Source organism: Babylonia areolata, chromosome 18 (assembly GCF_041734735.1).
Source record: "Babylonia areolata isolate BAREFJ2019XMU chromosome 18, ASM4173473v1, whole genome shotgun sequence".
NCBI lineage: Eukaryota > Metazoa > Mollusca > Gastropoda > Neogastropoda > Buccinidae > Babylonia > Babylonia areolata.
The window spans coordinates 38,002,592-38,023,039 of NC_134893.1; the positions used below are offsets into that span (position 1 = coordinate 38,002,592).

At 38.1% G+C, this 20,448-nt stretch overlaps 2 protein-coding genes across 2 annotated transcripts; both read left to right on the forward strand.

Annotated features, from left to right (window-relative positions):
• Positions 1–1,954: 1,954 nt before the first annotated feature.
• On the forward strand, positions 1,955–12,880 carry LOC143292734 (glutathione S-transferase omega-1-like). Its single transcript, XM_076603271.1, has 5 exons — positions 1,955–2,275; positions 4,739–4,844; positions 6,832–7,054; positions 9,573–9,699; positions 10,180–12,880. The coding sequence occupies exons 1-5, from the start codon at positions 1,993–1,995 to the stop codon at positions 10,419–10,421; spliced, it is 981 nt and encodes a 326-aa protein (XP_076459386.1). The 5' UTR covers positions 1,955–1,992; the 3' UTR covers positions 10,422–12,880.
• A 2,711-nt stretch (positions 12,881–15,591) lies between these two features.
• Positions 15,592–20,233, forward strand: LOC143292736 (very long chain fatty acid elongase 6-like). Its single transcript, XM_076603274.1, has one exon. The coding sequence runs from the start codon at positions 15,692–15,694 to the stop codon at positions 16,538–16,540; it is 849 nt and encodes a 282-aa protein (XP_076459389.1). The 5' UTR covers positions 15,592–15,691; the 3' UTR covers positions 16,541–20,233.
• Positions 20,234–20,448: the final 215 nt, after the last annotated feature.

Genomic DNA, 20,448 nt, shown 5'->3' on the forward strand with positions numbered 1-20,448 from the left:
AAAATATAGAAGTACTCCATGTTGACATGAGAACACCAAAATATGCTCACTGCAACTGTCATTTGGAAAAACTTGAGCTCTGAGAAAGAAAAAAATGAAACCATTATCAGTGTATCTATGTGTCAAGTTTCACTGAAGTCACTGATCTATATACAATGTATTTACATGATCCCCTCATGCCATCCACACCCATTGCAGCACCCACATGTGGACACAAAATCACTCTCACCTCTTCTTATTCCCATTCTTTTCACTTCCAACCCTTCTCAGTTTGAACCATGACTGAGTGGTTAAAACATCAGACTTCCTGTGGATCTGTGAAGGCCTGTGGTTTCAGTATCGACCACATCTGGTGGGTCATAAGGTTGAATGAATGTGTTTCCTGTCTCGCAGGTCAAATTTACTTTCTGAATCATCTTCATGCTTGATCGGTGGCACCACCAGAGATCACTGCTGCCATTCTTATGGTTTCATAGCTGGCTTCCCCCTGGTATAGCCATTCTTCAGTCCTACTTTAAGTGTTCTGTGTCATGTCTCCCATGGTCTTTCTCCTCTCATTTTCCATCTTGTGCATTTGATGTCATTCTAAGGACAAGTCCTATCCAGTGCCATCTTCTTCGCCTCATCTCGGTGGTGATGTCCATCATGGAGATTCTATTCTTGAGTTCAGTGTTTGAGATGGTGTGTGGACCAAAAACAACAACAAAATCAAGTTTACTAATGATGCTTTGTGATTTTCTGGTAACAACGTTAAGACCAGCTTGTGAATAAACCCCTTCGTTTGCACAAGATAAACATTTGTCATAAGGCCAGTTCTTCAAGTGAATTTATGCATGCAGAAAATCAGACATCATGTAAGTCTAATACAAGTGAAAATGGTATGGGTTGTGGAAACCTACTTACCAAACATGCACCCATCCAAGAAATCAGAGCTTGGCTGCCTAAACTGTGGGACAAAAACAGTAATGCACACAAAAACCCACTCACAGAAATGATTGAATTACTGGGGAGTTGCAGTAGCATGGACATGAAGGCAAGTTATACCACTCCTTTCACTTTGTCCCAGACCTTGTTTACATCCCATCCACTAATGTTACTGACAACACTGCCACAATTTTTATATGCATAAAGTTATGAACAAATTCACCAGTATTTTATGGGTATTGGGATGAGAGGTTCTGACTCATTTTCTGTCTTGGCATTATCTGCACACTTTTCATCACAAATCAACCAAGCACAGACACTCAGATGTTTTCAATTACAGTGCCAGTGCCAACAGTCCCCAGAGAACTGTTTATAATCGGTCACCCAATCAAAGGAGACCCTACACTGTCACTGCTTCACTTTGATGGTGTTGAGTGATGCACTGTTATTGCAACATTTTTGTTTGTTTTGTTTTCAGTGTTTTGTATGTGCTTTCAGACTTGATTTAGCATTATAGACATCATGATCAGCGACAGACACATGCACCTGTCATTGGTGAAATGATCTTCCCCATCCACCCACCCGGTCTCATCCATTTCAGACATTATTGTGCGACACTTACATCCCACACATGGCCACTTTATTACCACTCACCACTGAACACTTTATTACCACTCGCAAACCATATATACACAGGCACACATTTTCAACTCGCGATATTCATTCTCGCACATTATTACATATGTATTTTTACCACCAGCTGTACAAATGCATTCAGCACCTGAAGAAACCATTAACTGCATGTTTTCTCAGCTTAATCTAATGATAATCAGACTGACAATAATTAATCCCAGTGTGCATGACAAGAAATAATCATGTGAATGCAGTTACGGGTAAACAATATGATGCGCGTGTACACTACGTGTGGGCAGTGTGAAAATGTGTGACCAGGAGTCATGAACTTCAGGCCTGTAATAAAACAGAAAGGTCACGACTCATATACTATAGGATTAATGTGTATCACTTCAGTGCGCCTCAACAATAACGGAGGTCGGCAGCTACTTACGCATGCTCGACCAGAAGGTCAAACAAACTTCCAGAGAATTCGCCAAACTTCTCATATGCACGGGAAGCTTTGTTGCTGAGTCACGCTACATTGCGCACAGTTTGTTTACATTGATGACCCCGCGGCTTCACCAGTGGTACAGTGCGCTTCGGTCGAGGCTGAAAGTCGTCCTCAAGTCTGGAGCCGAGCAACTAACAACAGACAGCGGCAATATCTTCCAGCATCTAGAACCTTTTCTAAAAGCGCACGGGACCATGGCACTGTCAGCCAAAGTACTTTCGACGGGTAGGTCTGTTTTTTGTTGTTGTTTTTTGTTTGTTTGTTTTCGTGTGTGTGTGTGTGTTTTTTTGTTGTTGTTGTTGTTGTAAAGACCTGATCGAACGAGCCGAAACGAGGGCTGCCCTGGGCCCACTTTATGATCATGCCTTATTATGCTATCTTCTACACAACAGTTGTGTGTTGAGAGTGAATGTCAAACTGAATGTTCTGTAGAACACAACTTTTGCTCGGCCAAATATCATTTGCCAGTAAATATGTCAGATATTGTAAATTCTGTGTAGTCTTGGATTTATACCATCTTTGCTTGATAAAAAAATAGACACAGATCAAATATGAACCCCCTTCGTGTGTACGTATTCGCACGCAGCAGATCAAACACGCGCGTGAAAGATCCTGTTACCCATGTAAGTGTTCGGTAGGTTATGGAAACAGGAAAATATCCAGCATGCATGAACAACGACAGAGTCATAGTCAAGTCGATGTTGGTCGTGTAACGGAAAGAAGAAGAAGAGGAAGTGTTGACCAGACAGCCGGAAAACAAAATGGCCGCTGACCTGGTTGTATACATGAAATCCCATGTATAACAGCTTAAGTTTTAAAATAAAGTTTGTTTAATTAATTGTTTATTCATTTCTTTGTATTTAATTGTTTACTTCTTTCTTTATAATTATTATATGTCCTTTTTCCTCAAAGCCTAAATGCGTTGGGTTGCGCTGCTGGTCAAGCATCTGCTTAGCAGATGTGATGTAGCGTGTATGGATTTGTCCAAATATAGTGACGCCTTCTTGGGCATGTAAACTTCAGACAAATCCATTCCATACCACTCGAACACATCCACGCCATGTGAACACTACTCATTCTGTCTTGAGTGTGATATTGTGGATTTTTCACTGAATGTAAGGACAAAGAAAAAAACAAGTGAATATAAGAACACTATCAGCAAACTGTACTTAGCATCCTTTTGTTAATAGTCAAACATGTCTTTAACAAGGTGTGTATTTTTATGTGTGGTGTGAATGGGGTATCTTATGTTGGTGTCATCATTTGCTGCAGATAATGATCGCACCATCTTCAGTTCCATGTCTGGCCAAGTCTTTAGACTCACACGCACAAACAAGCAGACATTCATAAGCTCTGTTTCTCTTTCACTCACTCTCTAGTGAGTGCTAACACACACAAACACACACACACACACTACACAGTCACACATACACACACATGCTTTGCTGGCAGGTGAGATAATGTTCACATTTCCTGATTGAATATTGGTTGGGTTGTTTTTTTTTTGTTGTTGTTGTTGCTGTTTTTTATTCAACTGATCAAACAGAATCACGCCATGCTTTGGTCATGTCAAAGTAATGATCATCATCAGCTTTGAACTCGGAAAAGTCAGTTATTACAGTTCAGCTCATGTAGGATAAAACTTGTGAAAAAAATTGTGGGTCGGGTCCCATTCAGTCATGAAAATCAGCAAGAACACAGTGCATCAGGGTTGCCTGGTTTATTTTTTGTTGTTTTCATTTCTTTTGATAAAATATTTCATATATAAGTGACTGGAATTTTGTCTACTTTTCAAAAAACAAAATGTGTTTTAATCATGTGCTTTACTTTTCGTATTTAACTTGGATTTGTCCACTTTTCATGTAATGGGTTGGGGTTTAGTCTATTGGGATTTTGTCCATTGGGCTTTGTCTGTTTACTGATTTTTTGCCACAAAGAGAAAATACAGCACCCTTTCAAGTGAAAGTTGCAAAGTAATCAGCATGTTGAGTGTGGCTGCTCACCTTGAATAAAAAGAAGCAAACTCATCTCCGATTTCGCTTGTGCAACTTGAGAACAGGTATTTGAATTTGAATACATGTTCTCAGGTGCAACCCAGCCTAAGTCAAAGCCATGTTAGGTATATGTTGACAGAAAATAGTATGTCTTAGCAAGACAAGTGCACTTTATGCAGGAAATATATATATATATATATATATGTGTGTGTGTGTGTGTGTGTGTGTGTGTGTGTGTGTGCAAATATTTAATTGCCATCTACGTTTTAAGCACTGTAGCAATAAAAAGTGTTATACTGGAAGGATATTCATATTTCATTCCTAAGAATCTTCACTCTGTCAGTTGGGCACTGCAGCTTAGGCTAAAGCCCAGCTGACTGCAAGGGGCCAGTTTTGAGCAGAATATCCATAAATGGCATGTATAAGAAATTAGAATACAGAATGAAGCTGGTCAGAAAGTTGTGTGTGTTTCAAGAATATGTGTCACAGTTCATTTGTGTGTGTGTGTGTGTGTCACTGAACGTTCAGATAGGTGTGTGAGAGACAGACTCTCCCAGTGAATTTCATTGTTTCTGTGTGTGTGTGCGTGTGTGTGTGTGTGTGTGTGTGTGTGTGTGTGAGTGTTTGCAGCACATTCAGTTTGTCTACAAAACAAAAGAATGACAATCAGATGGAAAATATTGTTTCTCTACAGGTTCACCTTTGCCACCAATAGAGAAGGGCGTAACAAGACTGTATAGCATGCGATTCTGTCCCTTCGCACACCGTGCTCGTCTGGTTCTGGCTCACAAAAATGTCGAGTGAGTTGTTTGTGTTCAATGGGGCCTCATTTGTATGAACCTATTTAAAAATATTATGGAGGGTCTGACCTGATTCAGTACATGCAAGACACTGCTAATTAAGCTTTCTCTTGACAATACAGATCAATTAAGATGTGTTGGTTGGTCCAGTTGGTACCTCGTTGATAACACTTGCCCAGTATCATTCACTATACGTCTATAGAATATGAATCTCACAACACAGGAAACTGACAGGAAAGCACCACAGACAGGGAAATGAAGGAGACTTTGAAGCAAGTCATAATAGAAGCAAGGTATGAAGCGCCAGAGAAAATTTTTCCTTTGTTCTGCTATGATTAAAAATGATGTTCATGCTGCAACCAATTACTTTAGGTTTCAGACTAGATAACACTGCTGAACATCACACTCCTTTTCATGGTATCTCATCATGACTTCAGCCAGGTAGGAGAGATGCAAACACCAGCAATGTTGGTCAGGAAGTCAGAGCGATTCTCTCAAAGACACACATTGAAAGGGATAGTCATCCCTGTCCTCACTTTTGAACTGATGGCTCACTTAGGTCTGGGTAGGAGCCATACAGGGCTAAAAAATTCTAATAAGATATAGGATGATAATCAGAATCATAATTATAATAATTTATTTAATTTATATAGTGCCTTTCCATGTAAAACATGCTCATTTGCGCTGTGCAATTAAGAAGTGATGTTTAAAACATGCGTTTAAACACTATAAAGACAGCCAACCAACCACACAAGCACTAATATAATCACACACAAAATCATCACAGATTATCTAACAGTCACCATACATATCACACATCACAACACCTATACTGAAAATCCACTCCCAACTCTTAAATCCAGTCGTCTGCGTCACAATACACTTAAAAAAAATATTTTTTTTAAAGGCACATCTCAAAGCACAAACTTTAAAAGCAGGCACACCCCTTCCCTAAGACAAATCACCATACACAGAAGGCAAAAACAAGCACTGATTCATACATATCAGAGATGAAGCTGAAAAAGGTGTGTCTTCGTTTTGTTTTAAGTTGAAAAACGCCAAGTTTCTTTTAGGGATAGAGATAGGGATTTCCAGACAGTGGGGCGAAAGATTTTTTTTTTTTTTTTTTTGCTAAAGGTCTCAAGAGAGAACAGAGGAACTGTCAGCATGTTAGCATTCCACTGCAGACCTCTGACTTCCCAGCCACATGTTCATGATGATGGCTGCTTTTGCAGCTATGATTGTTAGCAGTATACATCTTAAAGCTCACTTGGTCCTATTTTGAAAATCAGAGATAGTGGGGTGGGTAGGGGGTTGAGATCTTTGAGTGAATTGTGTGCATTAAGGTGAAGTTTTGTTTTTGTTTTTCTTGTTGCCATCCTTTTAATGAAGGCTTCTTTGTTCCAGAGCAAAGAACAGTTCAAACTATATATATATATGATTTTAATTTTGAAACATTATGACGAGAGTACTCATATTCACTTATTTCTGGACTCTTAGAACAAGTAAGATTTTTTTCATTTTAGTTCATTGGATAATTTTCAAATGGATCACTTCACATTCATTATAGTAAAAGGCATGGGTCATGGACTTCGAAGCTTATAATTAACCTAGTTTTTCATGTAGTGCAATCAGGGTTCAGTGCCCTTTGTTTATAGGCTTGGACATGTGTACCCACATTTCAGCACAGGTGTATGTCCTATTGTATTGTTTTATATTGTACCATGAACCAATCCTGTTGGTCACACCTATATTTGCCCACAGTTTTAACTGTGTATCACATGTGAGAGTCTTGAAGGCCATGGCTGTCTTGTTTTTCTTGTAAAAATGCTTTATTGTTTTCACTTCTTTGATGGAATAGGAATTTTTTTTTTTTTAGGTAAACTAAACAAACAAAATTTGCTGAAAGGTATGTATGCATTTAATGTACATTTCTTGAAATTATATTATTATGGCTTCAAGACACCTAACATTTTTTTAATAACAGGTATCAGACCGTCAATATTCATTTGGGGAAGAAACCAGAGTGGTTCTTTGAGAAGAACCCAAATGGAGAAGTACCCGTGTTGGAGAAAGACGGACGCATTGTGTATGATTCGCTGGTGGTGGCAGAGTATTTGGACAGCGTGTACAAGAAGGACCCTCTAGTTCCTGAAGACCCCTACTGCAAGGCACAGGATGACATGATCATCAACTACAATGGTAGCAAGGTCAGTCTGGCATTTAATTACCATAAAGTAGAATTCTTTAGAAACCTAGTACAGTGATCAGTTAAATCACTGAACCTCCTGTACCATTAGACTGATTTTGTATAAACTTGACAGATGTGTGTGTGGTAAAATCACCATGTGTAGATTTGGATGAAGGCTCCACCATTATACAGAAGGCTCATTTATGAAATGATTAACAAATAGTAAAGAGTGGTAACTCTTTCCATTCACAAGGTACACAACTTCAAGTCAGTGAAAAATGGGAGGAAAGATGGGACATGTCATTCCACCCTGGGAAGTGTATCACCCTCCCGGTTATCTGTCCCAAGAGAAAGAAGAAGCTGCTGACACCATCGTACCAGCTGCACAACCAGACTCTTGCCAATGTCACCTCGGCAAACTACTTGGGGGTCACGATCACACAAGACCTAGATTGGGATCAACATGTTCAGAACATCACGAACAAAGCTAACAAAACGTTAGGGTTTTTGCGTCGAAACCTTTGAGTCAGTAACATCAGACTCAAAAATACAGCCTATAAGGCTCTGGTGCGGCCTGTTCTGGAATATGCAAGCACTGTGTGGGACCCATACAAAGAAGGACAGATCACAAAAAGTGAGGCCATGCAACGAAGATCAGCACGTTTCATTTTTAATTGTTACAAAAGAACTGCCAGCGTCACCGACATGTTACACCACCTTGGATGGACATCCCTACAAAGCCGATGTAAGATCGCAAGGCTCACCATGATGTACAAAATTATTAACACCATTGTCCAGGTGGATTTTGGCAAACTTAGTAAATCCCAGGAACCAAAATTGAGAGCACCCAAGAAGAGGGACAGAAGAACACACTCAAGGCAGCTTGCTAGACTTCAGTGTCTAGAGGACTACCGGATTCACTCGTTCCCCCCGCGAACCATCTCTGAGTGGAACGATACTTTTTTTTTGTTTTTGTTTTTTTGCATAACCCCCCACTTTAAAAGTGTCAGAATAATCAGCCTTTTGATTGTGGACACTCTACGGATGATGATGATGATGATGACCACTCTTTACTATTTGTTAATCATTTCATCTCCTGGCCTCATTGTTTGTTCATTTCCAGTTGAAAAACCACCGAGGCAACCATGTGTTTGTTCTGTATTGTCCATGTGTTCTGTGTGGCTTGTTCAGGATTAACCTTCGCTGGCTATCGTGGGTTGTACACGACCCAGAAGGGTGCAAAATTGCAAATATCTCAGCCAATTCTTAATATTTTTCTACGAAATTTCAGAAATGCTTCCTACACCTAAAAAGCCAACTTTTGCCAAAAAATGAAAAAAAAATCATGAATTAGTTAATGAGTAATTAAAAGTGACGTTTTAACTACACACGGACGCTTCTGTGGGTCGTGTATGACCCATGCTTTTTAAAGAGGAAAAAATGTGGTCACCCCTCGAAAGTTCATGTGGGTCATGCACGACCCATACCTTTTTAATAGTGATTTCAGAAGGTTTAATTTGCAATTAGTGAAGGAAAATAAAGAAGTTTTACTTTCAATAGCCTCACTACCCCACTACTCTCCCCTCCCCACCCCGTCCCTTTCGCCTGTCTTCAGCTATAACCCCCTTCCATCCCTTTCTCTAACAGCATGTACCTGAATGTCTTTGATTGTGCGTGTATAGGATGCTATGAGTCATCTCTCTCTCTCTCTCTGTCTCGCTGTCTGTCTCTCTCTGTCTCAGTCTCTATCTCTGTATGCATATGTAGGGTTTGTATGTATGTGCATGTGGTGTTATGCATTTGTGTGTGTGATCAGTTGTGTGTGCGTGTGTGTGAGTGTGTGTGTTTGTATGTGCGTGTGTGTGAATGCGTGAGCATGTGTTTCTTCTGAGTGTATATGTTTGTGTGAGTCTGTGTGTGCGTGTGTGAGCGCATGTGTGTGTAATCAGTTGTTACGATATGTTTTCCTTTTCTATATTTTGTTATAAGCTTTGGAGGAATATGTAGGTTTTTGTCGTGCACGACCCACACAAGCTTTGGAGGAATATACAGGTTTTTGTCTCTAAAAGGTATGGGTCGTGGACGACCCACATGACCTTTGGTATGTAGTCAAAAGCGACAGCAGTATGGGTCGTGGACGACCCACATGACCTTTGGTATGTAGTCAAAAGCGACAGCCAGCGAAGGTTAAAGAGGCTATGCCAGTCTTGAATAAAAGCTAAATTGTGTTTGCACATTTCTTCTGTCTTTGCTGCAGTGTGTACATGTCAAATGATCGGTATAAGGACAGGGCCCGGCGCTTCCTTTTTGAGGAAGTGCCTGGGTTTGTTCCAATGTACCTTTTATTTACCTGTGTGCTAGCTGAATCGGTAGCGTAAGCAGCACTGACTAGAAGTTGTGTACCTGTGAATGGAGAGAGTTACCACTCTTTACTATTTGTACTTCATATAGCTGAAATGCATGCAAAATATGCACTGTTCACAGTCATTTAAATGGTACTTTAAATGGTACTTTAAAATTCTTTGATTTTCTTGCAGTTTGTTCCCAACTATTACAAAATTATTAACACCAAAGGAGAGGACAAAGATGCTGTTGACACTATGATGAAGGCACTGCAAAAATTTGAGGATGTTCTCACTGAAAGAGGATCCAAGTTCTTTGGGGGTAAGTTGATTTTTTTTTTTTTTTTTTCGTTTCTTCTCTTTCCCTCTCATACAAATGATCATTTCAGATCAGGCCAGAAAGGTTCTTTTGATTGTTGTTGTTGTTGTTGGAATGGTCTGATAGATTAACTTTTTGCTGTAGTGACAAACCAGCAGCAGTCAAACATCACTAAGTGAAAACTCAGACTTGTATGCAGCTCGAAAGTCAACTTCTAATTACCCATAGTGTGATAGTTAAAGTTCTTTGACTTGTTTTTATGAACTTCTAATTACCCATAGTGTGATAGTTAAAGTTCTTTGACTTGTTTTTAATTAATTATTAATTTCCAGCATTGCAGCATTTGATTAAAAAGCCTTAACTGTTTGTTTTTTTTCACCTTCCTTTGATTAAACAGTCTTAACCTTTTTTTTTTCTTCTTTTTTTAAATACTTTATTTTCTTACATAACTCTTCAATTGCTATGACTACTGACTTATTACAGGGGACAGACCAGCTTTTGTGGATCTGATGATCTGGCCTTGGCAAGAGCGGTTCTCCATCCTTGGGAAGTACCCACTAGTGGACACCTCCATGAGCAAGTTTCCTCGCCTAAAGGAATGGCAGGCCTTGATGAAAGAGATCCCGGCTGTAAAGGAGTGTGCACAGACTGATGAAATGCATGACAAATTTGTTGTCCAGTGGAAAGGAGGGGATGAGAATCCGTTTGATGTGGGATTGAATTAGTGAGATGAATGTTTTGAACAGTGTTCATAGACAATTTTGTATGGATAATTTTGCATAAATATCTGTTACATGGGGCTGTTTCTGTAATTCTGTGGTGATATACATATCTTGCAAAGTGTGCTGTTATCAGGTTCTGAAAAAGCCAGGGACGGAATATTATGTTGAATAAGATGCTCTTGAATACTACTAAATGTTTAAACATTTTCACTTTCTGACTGTCTGTGTCTCAGTTTCCCTGAATTGGTTTGGGGAAAAGGACCCTGGCTGACTTTCCTTCACATGTCACAACAACAAAATTGTGTGTTAATTTATTTTCCTGTTTGATTTTGTTCATCCACATTCTGTCTCGGTTTCATCTGTATTTGCTTTGAGCATTTTTGCCTGTCTGTACTCTCAGAGGCTCGTATATCTTCACTTCCATGCGGCTGCACTGGGTTCTGCTCCTGGGACTGAATCAGTTCCTCAACACGGTCCTTGTTCTCCTTCCAAACATGCAGTCTTGGGTCTCCCACTGCCAATTTTATGTGCTACTGACCCTGTAGTGCGTATTTTAGCGATAAGTCTATTTACAGTGACATGACTCCACTCCTTGCCTGGAAATTCCTTTACGATCCTTCTTCTACCCCAGTCTTTCTCCTTGAAACAGTTTTCAATGGTAACCTTATCACTTTCACTCAAAGGCATGGTTGATCCTTTCAAACTGAAACTTTGAACAGAACTGATATTTTGGATACAGATGACAATAAAAAAAAAAAAATCAATAGACTTGACACCCATACAGGCTATTTTTAGACTGACACTGATTGACAGATGCCAACACCTGGCAGCTGGCATGAACATGAAGGTCACATTGCACAGCTCTGATAATGGATTTTTTGACATGCTGTTTTGAATTTGACAACACTTGCATAATTTGCATAAAAACTTTTAGATATTTTGCAGACTTGTTGATGATACCCTAAGGTTACTGTGTGAAAATTTTCAGTGAATTTGGTTTCTCTATCACTGAGAAAATACTTGTCAAAAAGTGGTTCACTTTTTTTGGGGACACCCGATATATATATTCAGTTGATGAAAGTCATGGAGATGCAGACAGAATAATCCATAACAAAATGCAGAACTGGCTGTCACTGCAGCAAATTTCCGGTGGCATGTTAAAAATTCAGTAGGCCTTTATAAAATATTTTCTTTTAGCTTTTTTTTTTTTTTTGGATGATAAGAAATTAAATAATTATGTTAATTATTATATCATGTCATTGTTGAATCAGTGTGTGCCTTTTCAGCTGTAGTGTAAGAATACAGAATCTGCATCTTATTAAAATTAAAGTCATGATTTTTGTGTAGTTAGGTCTGGAAACTTACTTAGATCCTTCTTTGTTTTCACTGTTTTTCTTCTTTTTTTTTCCATTTCCTATTCAATATAGGTGAATAAACAAAATACTTATGAAACACAAACATGTGTTGCCTTCATGCTTTCTCTTGTATTATGGATTAAAAAATATTGACTATGCCTCGGAAAATTGTGTTTGGCATCTGAAAAACTGGAGCTGCTGCTACCGATTGATTTTGTTGTGGGTAGAGTGTTCTACAAAATGTATTCATTGCATAGCATTTAGGTGAAGCCTGATCTGATAACAACAATGCTTTGGTTGTTTATGTCACATTTGTTTCGATTTGTGTGTTGTACAGAATAGTGATGAATACTTTCAAGCCTTTGAATTGTGCACAACTTGTGTAACTTAATTCACATTTTCTTATTTGCATTTTTGAGAACATTCATTTACTGATTTGTGTCTTCCTTTTGGAAGTATGACAGCAATATCTGTTTTAAGAAATTTTGACCTATGTTAACAGATTAATGTATAATGGATTTTAAAATATTTTTTTGTGAGGGGAGTTTTAAAATGTATACATTTTTTGTACAATGTTTATGCAAGACCTGGTAATTCACAAAAATATTGCCTTCTGAATCTGTACAAGCCTTTGCTTTGTGTATTAGTCTGAACTTTTTGAAAGAACAAAACTTTTTGAAAGAATAGATAATATATCCCCTTGAATCAAATGTCATTGACTTTTACTTGCCACTTGCACACACACACACACACACACACACACACACACACACACATATATATATATATATATATATATATATATTAAGGCAGCATAAACCAACTGAAAAAACAAAATTTGAGCGACACATGCACATACTTCAACAATGTCTGTAACCAGATGTAGACCTGATGATGAAATACTCAGTACTTTCTGTATTTTTCAGTTCAAGAACAAATAAAGTGTGGGATTTTTGTTCATGTTTTGGAGGATTATCAGCCTCTTGGTATCTTTTGGGAATATCATTTGAAATTTTTGTTTATCTTTTAGAGGATTATCAGCTTCTCAGTGTGTTTTGGGAATATCACTTGAAATTTGCTGCTATTAAAAATGCATGTAAAACTTCATTGTGTCTCTGTGTGTGTGTGTGTGTGTGTGTGTTTGCTGCTGTTGTTTTTGTTGTTGGTGTTGTTGCTGCTGGTTGTTGTTTTTTTGTGTTGTTTTTTTGTTTTTGTTTTTTTGCACTGCAGACAACCATAACTCTTCTTTCAAACAAGTTGACTGGGCAATAAAAGCTGCAGATTCTGAAATAAAAGTGAATATTATTACAGCCTTCTTTCAAACTAGCAGAAACATTCCACTGTATTGTTCAAAGCAACTGCAATTGATTGTTTCCAAACTTTCAAGTTATATTGTGAATTAACCTTCAATACTTTGTATGGGAATCAGTACAGGTCTACATACAATAAAATCATCTCTTTTTTTTCTTTTTTCTTTTTTTTTGAAATCCCAGAGGGGTACCTATTGAGAGTAGCAAAATATGCCTGCACATGTTGAAATGACAAACATCCAGTTGTATGCCTTGAACATCTCCAATCCCTTCACAAATGTGCATGCATACACACACACACACACACACACAAATGTGCATGCATACACATACACACTGCACAAGCGTATGGCAAATAATGCAGTCACATGCAACCTGACCAGGCCTTGAGAATTTACCCTAGGTTTGTGTGAAACAAAACAAAAAATGCATGCGCACACTGACTCCTGTGTGCAAATACACACACACAATGCACACATAATTAGTTTCCTGCCACCAAAGGTCAACCCTTGATCGACTGACATGCGAACCCATGCCCCGCCCCAAACACATGCACATGCACACACACACACACACTGACAAATGTTTATGTGCAGTTCACAAACACAAAGCATTACTTGGATTATGCATGTGCATGCACATACACATATGCATGCAAATACACTCATGTATATACATGTAACATTGATCCAGCCAACTTCATCTCAACTCATTTTGCATTTTTCAGTTAAAAAATGGACATTCACTGTTACGTTGTATTATGTTTCTGGTAAGTCTGTCACCACAACTATAACACATGTCAACTGATAAGTACTAAAAGTTATCAAAACTTTTACATGGTTTCAAGCATGCACACATAGAACACAAAACATCCAAGCACACAAATAATGAAACAAATTTCTTTACATCTTCTATGATTCTCTCCCTTCCCCACACACACTTCTACTATTGATTGCTTAATGGAAGAGAATACATTGTTGTAAAAACATAGTAAAAAAAATTCACAGCCATTTAAACTAATGCAGTTTCAGTGGCATTTACTCAGTCCATTGTCCCAAATCTTACATGCACGGCCACATCAGGGCTCATTCCATCAATAGTTTTGGCACTGGCTGTCTGTATGGATTTATCAATGTTAATACCTCTGAAAACTATGACTGTCTACATGCTGAGGTAAAAACAGTCATGCACATTAAAGCCCAGTCATGTCTGTGTACGAGTGAATGTGGGAGTCACAGCCCATGAATGAAGAAGAATCAATGTTGATCAGGTTGCCATGAGGCCAGACACAGAAGGAGACCCTGCAGTGAGCAAGACACTTGCTGATGACTAATTGCCAAGTTGTGGAAACACACCGAGTAAATGTCTCCCATGGAAAGGAGATCAAACACCATTTCTCTCCAAAAATGAGTCCCCATGAATCTGCTGATACCAAATATTTCGACACAAATATAATGCTGAAAAAAGAAATATGACAATTTAAACAGGTCCAAATAGCACATATGCGACTGTGCTAGTGTGCACAATCTGTATGGATATATATATATATATATATATATATAGAGAGAGACACACACACACACACACACACACACACATATGAAACTACATGAAATGACACTGAGACAAAGCTAGGGTGAATGTGCTCTGGAAACACTGATGAATTCAGGGCGGGAAAACCAAATGCAGTGTTTATCTCATTGGGTCTGGCAGTTTTGGTTGTGTGTGTGCGCGTGTGTGTGTGTTGTCTCCGTTTTTTGGTTGTTGTTGTTTGTTGTTGTTTTGGGTTGCTTTCTGTATGTTTAAAAAGAAGTCCAGCAACAGTCCATGCTTATTAATTCATGAAGATTCGTCAATGTAATGTGTATGTCAAAAAGAAAACAGCATTGTTTTTCGTGTCTGATTCTAAAGAAGAATGAGTACAACAATTACAACAACAAAACCGATTTACTACAATTGTTAATGAGCATTCAAGGATTGCAGAAAACTAAACGTTGTATCATATAATGCTTTCAGGGTTGACAAATAAGACGCTGGTTTTCAGGAATGATATGTTCAGAGTGAATGAAGTTGTTTGTTTGTTTTTGTTTGTTGTTGTTGTTGTTTTTTGTTTGTTTGTTTGTTGTTGTTTTTTCTGTCCACGCATGAAAAAAAATTGAGAGAAACGAAAGTAGAATGAAGCAGACGACATAAATTCAGAGTGACGTCATCATAAATCATGCAAATTATACGTTTGTTCAATATGAGTGTTGGTGCATACACCAACCCTAATGTAGGCTAGTGCCTAATTTGTTTTGAAGACGTTTTTATCCTGACTTCAATCATATTATGAGATCTGCTTCCCTCTGTCGTGTGGCAAAGACCCCAGTACATCGACTGGCCTCCCGCTGCATGTTGACACTTGTGAACCCTTCACTGCATGTGTCGACATCGCTGATTGGATAATATCGTAGACTACTGATAAAAGCCAATCAATAATAATGTTGCTTGTCGCTATACCGACACACTGCATCTCAAGCACTCCAACACGCGGTTCGCAGCTCATCAGAAACCGCAGAAGATACGGTCGCACACGAAATCCTCACTGTCAATTCTAGAAAAAGCTCCGATGGCTGACCCAGTCGTAGAGGAAAGTGTTAACAACACTTTAGTTTTTTCTTTTGAGAAGAACTTTGACGAAGACGCATTTTTGAAATACATGAAAGAGAGATGGACGGACAGTTTCATGTATTCGGCCCTCTATGTTATGGTTGTGTTTGGTGGCCAAAAGTACATGAGGAATCGGCAGAGATACGACCTGCGACCCGCTCTGGCACTGTGGAGCGGCTTTCTGGCAGTTTTCAGCATCATTGGCACCATCAGAACGCTACCAGAACTGGTCAGTACCATTGAAAATTATAGTTGGGTTCATTCGATATGTGTACCGTCTTTCTTCAAGAACGTCCCAGCAGGCTACTGGTCCTCGTTATTTATCGTGTCTAAAGTGTACGAACTCGGAGACACTGTTTTTATTGTCCTACGGAAGCAGCAACTCATCTTTCTGCACTGGTACCATCATATAACGGTGCTTATCTACTGTTGGTACAGCTATACTGAGCACACTGCACCTGGTCGCTGGTTCATGGTGATGAACTATATTGTTCATTCTCTGATGTACTCCTACTATGCTCTGCGTGCTCTGAAGTTTAACATCCCAAAATGGGTCAACATGGTCATTACCAGTTTACAGCTGGCTCAGATGATCATTGGTGTGAGCATCAATGTGGTTGTCTACTGGATTAAAGGGCACGGGGGAAGCTGCCAGCAGTCCTATGAGAACCTACACTGCTCCTCCATCATGTATTTCACTTACTTTGTACTTTTTGCGCAATTCTTCTATTCAACATACATCGTGAAAAAACCAAAAGTTGACAATGTACCTCAGAAATCAGAAGAAAGGGATAAAAAGCATGCATAAACATGTGTGAATCACTGATAAAGTTGCTTGGCATCATTTTAGTTCATGTTGTTGTGCTGTTTACTGTGACTGTATGTATTAAAAAGTTCATATAAACTTATGTTTGAGTACATTAATTTTTGTTTGACAGTGAAAACATCTCACCTTTTCCATCCTGATAATCTGGTGATCATTTTTGCTAACTAACACACATCTTATTTTTGAAAAGTCCTGTCGGTATACTTTTTTATTTGTGCTTTCTAAAGAACAAATTATGCTCACATGGATCTATATGATTGTAAAACCACAAGTATGATCATGTCTGGATCAGAATGTGAGAAAATGTATGATAAAGAGAAAAAAAAATCAAACAGTAAAATTTTTTTTAAGTACTCAGTCCATGCAGATAGATCTAACTTTTTCTTTCTTTTTTTTAATTTTAGTGAAGAGTCACATGTCATATTCTGATGATTTGCATGTTTGATTCGTTTGCTGTTATGCTAATCTCTGACTGAGTAGCATTTCAAAAATTCTCTTACTTGGTTAAAAGTCTTACACTTACAACATCAGGCAAATGGTGAAATGCAATATATATCATTTTCTAGATCTCAGTGTCTCATTTGCTTGTTCATGTTGTTTCATCAAAATTGAGTGTTTAGTCTTTGTCTTACTCATATATATGAAATATGCACATCTATCCTTTTCCTCTCATTCATTCAATCCTGTCATTTCTTTAAGCTTAACATTTATTTCTTGAATTTATGTATGTGATATTACCCATCAAATACATCACTGGACCTGTATGATATAGTTTTGTGTGCATTATGTATTTGTTTCTGTGGAACTGGAATGTAATCAATTCATCTTTGACCTTGATCATACAAAGTGCTTTTGTCATTGCTGGTATATATCATCATACGATTCATATGAAACATGTTGAATTATGATGAAACTATAAGTACTCTCTGCATAATGTTGGGGAAATGTGCAAAACACATTTCTTGTAACGAAATGCTCTTTTATCTTACTGTTATCATACTTTTCTATTTATGCTTGTTTAATATTATAAATTCCATCATTTTATTCGACAAGTATACTTAGACTTTTAAAAGTTGATCACTCTGTCTTTCTTTTTAAAAGACTATTTGAGTGTGCACATGCAGTTGATTCCACTTTTCCAGAACATAATTGTTTGGTGTTTGAGTTTTGAAAACACTTCTCACACTACTAACATATCTATATAGAGTTCCAGGTTGGGAATGAATACAAATGTACGGAAAATAAGTATGTGTGTTTGCATATCAGTTGCTGAATTCGTCTGTTTGTTTTGGGGTTTTTGTCGCAATTCTTTGAAGCAAGAGATCAAATATTTCATTGCTAAAGTTAAGTGCTTGTTTAGAAAGTCAGCTATTGAATTGCTAAAGCGTTTGTTTGCAAATTCAGGCTTTTAATTGTTAAAGTGCTTGTTTACTGTTTGTTTGCAAATTCAAACATTAAATTGTTAAAGGGCTTGTTTACTAATGTACTGGCATTACTGGTTTCATTTGAAGATCTATTGTATACTGTCACAATACTTCATTTAAATATCAAACAGCTAATAGAGAAAACATGTAGAAAATCAATAGCTGAACTGTTTATATATACTGATATGAGGTAATCTGATTTGGAATGTCAGTCCTGTGTCCGTGCAATGTATTATGATGTACTGTCTACCACAAATCTTTCAACACTTATGTATACATTAATGAAAAGAAGAGAGACTTCATTCTGTCCTTCCTGTGCCATTTGGTGCTTGAGGCAATGACAAGGGAGCGCCATTTGTCTCTCTGCACATATCAATATATCCTGTACCAGGTTCCCTTGAGTCCATTTGTCTTTGTGGCTGCTGTTTGAGGGGCTGTCTGCTGTGTCAGACCTTGACATTTAACTTCTCTCTCAAATAAAATCAAAAATGCTTCAATAATCCACATGGAGTGGAAATTCACTTGTGCTTGTTGTTAACATGTAAGTAATATGATTTGGCACACCATAAAAAGAGATTGAAACTGGTTAAATTATTACACACCGATATGTACAAATAATGTGTCCAGGAAATCAGTCCCCATATATCAATATATATATCCTATATCAGGTTCCCTTGAGTCTGCCAGTTTTTTTTCCCATGTGGCATCCTCATGAGTACTGTCAGTGCTACTGAGGTGAAGGGCGTTCTGCAGACATGGCCCAGCCATTTCCAGCAGTGTGAGAGATATTGTTACACATAATAATGTGTATGCATGTTTCTTTGCATATATGTTTCTTCTAGATTCAGAGAGGCTTCTGTGATGCTTTTGAACAGTACCATTGATTTCACATATCGACTCCTCACCATCAGTGGTATCACCCTCCATATGTCTTTCACTTTTTGCTGAGTCACTTGAAGAACAATAAGAAAGAAATAGCTGTCTGCACCTGACATTTTTGTTTTTTCAATAAGAAAGAAATAGTTGTCTGCACCTGATACAATTGTTTCTTTTTCAGCATAAAGAAAGAAATAGTTGTCTGCACCTGATTCTTAATTGTTTCTTTTTCCTCATGCTGAAAATGTTTTCACCTCTCGCATTGATTTGACCACACACACACACACACACACACACACACACACACACACACACACACACACACACACACACTCTCTCTCTCTCTCTCTCTCTCTCTCTCTCTCTCTCACACACACACACACACACACACACACACACACACACACACACAAAAAAAACACCCTAAAAACAAAACCGAGAAGAAGTGACTGTAATTCAGTTCCTATTTGGAGTGTGATGGTTTCATTTACGTATGTTACTGAGAAAGAGAGAACAACGAAGTTACGAAGAGACAGAGTAATTGAACTGATGTATTATTATCATATCAAGATTCATGATTTGTCAGAAAATTATCTCATGTAAACCCAGTATTTTAATGGAGAAGATGCAGTTGTAAGTTCATAAAGTGGTGAAAATCAGTCATTCAATCAGTCAGTAATTACCTGGGTTGGTTGGTTGATTCATTTGATTGGATCGTATGTGTGCAAGTCTTTTATCTGTTGTAGATCTACAAATGTGGATTTGAAAACAGCGAAATGTTTTTGTGATTGTTTATTTGTTGTTGTTTTTAATAGAATCCTGAAAGCAATAAAACCTCAGGTTTCGTTATTTGGACCACAAGAACTGTGATTGGAAAAATGGTTTGTAAGCCAATCCAAGACTTATCACCATCAAAAGATTATGGTCACAGGTGCACATGTGTGAGTTGGCAGGCATTTGCATGTGCACATAGTATTCCGAGTTGTAAAGGTTGTTTGTACTCTTGTGCATAGATGTATGCTAAACTGTACACTTGTTAGACATAGTTAAAGGTTCACTGATGTACCTGAAGGTTCACTGATGTCATTTTTGAAGTTATATGGTTATGTGACTTGTACATGTAGAGTTTCTTTTGTGAGATCTCTCCTTCCCCCCTATCCTGCCCCTCCACCCCCACCCCCCTTCCCCAACCCTTACACATCCACTATCCACATTTCCACATAAAAAGTTAATGGTATTTTATGTATGAGAGATGTTATTCCCCATTCCAACTTTCTTATAAAATATTTGTGATGTCACAGTATACTGTGTCAATTTCAAGTGAAGCAGTCCATTTGTTGTTTGATTTCACCTTTACCACCTCCCTGACCCCCCCCCCCCCCCCACCCCCCCAAAAAAAAAACAAACCAGTACACAAAATTTAATGCAGATTCATTGTGAAATTCAGCTCTTGTTTACAGTTTTGTCTGATGATATATGAGTTGTGTTTTATTTCTTAGTCTTACACCCTTTTTTTTTTTTTTTTTTTTTTTAACATATCACATAGGCCAAAGAATAATCTTATGCAAGGCCATTTTGCCTGCTTGGTCA

Excerpts from the sequence above, each read along its gene's own strand:
- LOC143292734 (XM_076603271.1), top strand. The coding sequence starts at position 1,993 with ATGCTCGACCAGAAGGTCAAACAAACTTCCAGAGAATTCGCCAAACTT. Across the intron at positions 4,845-6,831 it reads CTGGCTCACAAAAATGTCGA|GTATCAGACCGTCAATATTC; the intron begins GTGAGTTGTTTG and ends TTTTAATAACAG. Across the intron at positions 7,055-9,572 it reads TCAACTACAATGGTAGCAAG|TTTGTTCCCAACTATTACAA; the intron begins GTCAGTCTGGCA and ends ATTTTCTTGCAG.
- LOC143292736 (XM_076603274.1), top strand. The coding sequence starts at position 15,692 with ATGGCTGACCCAGTCGTAGAGGAAAGTGTTAACAACACTTTAGTTTTT.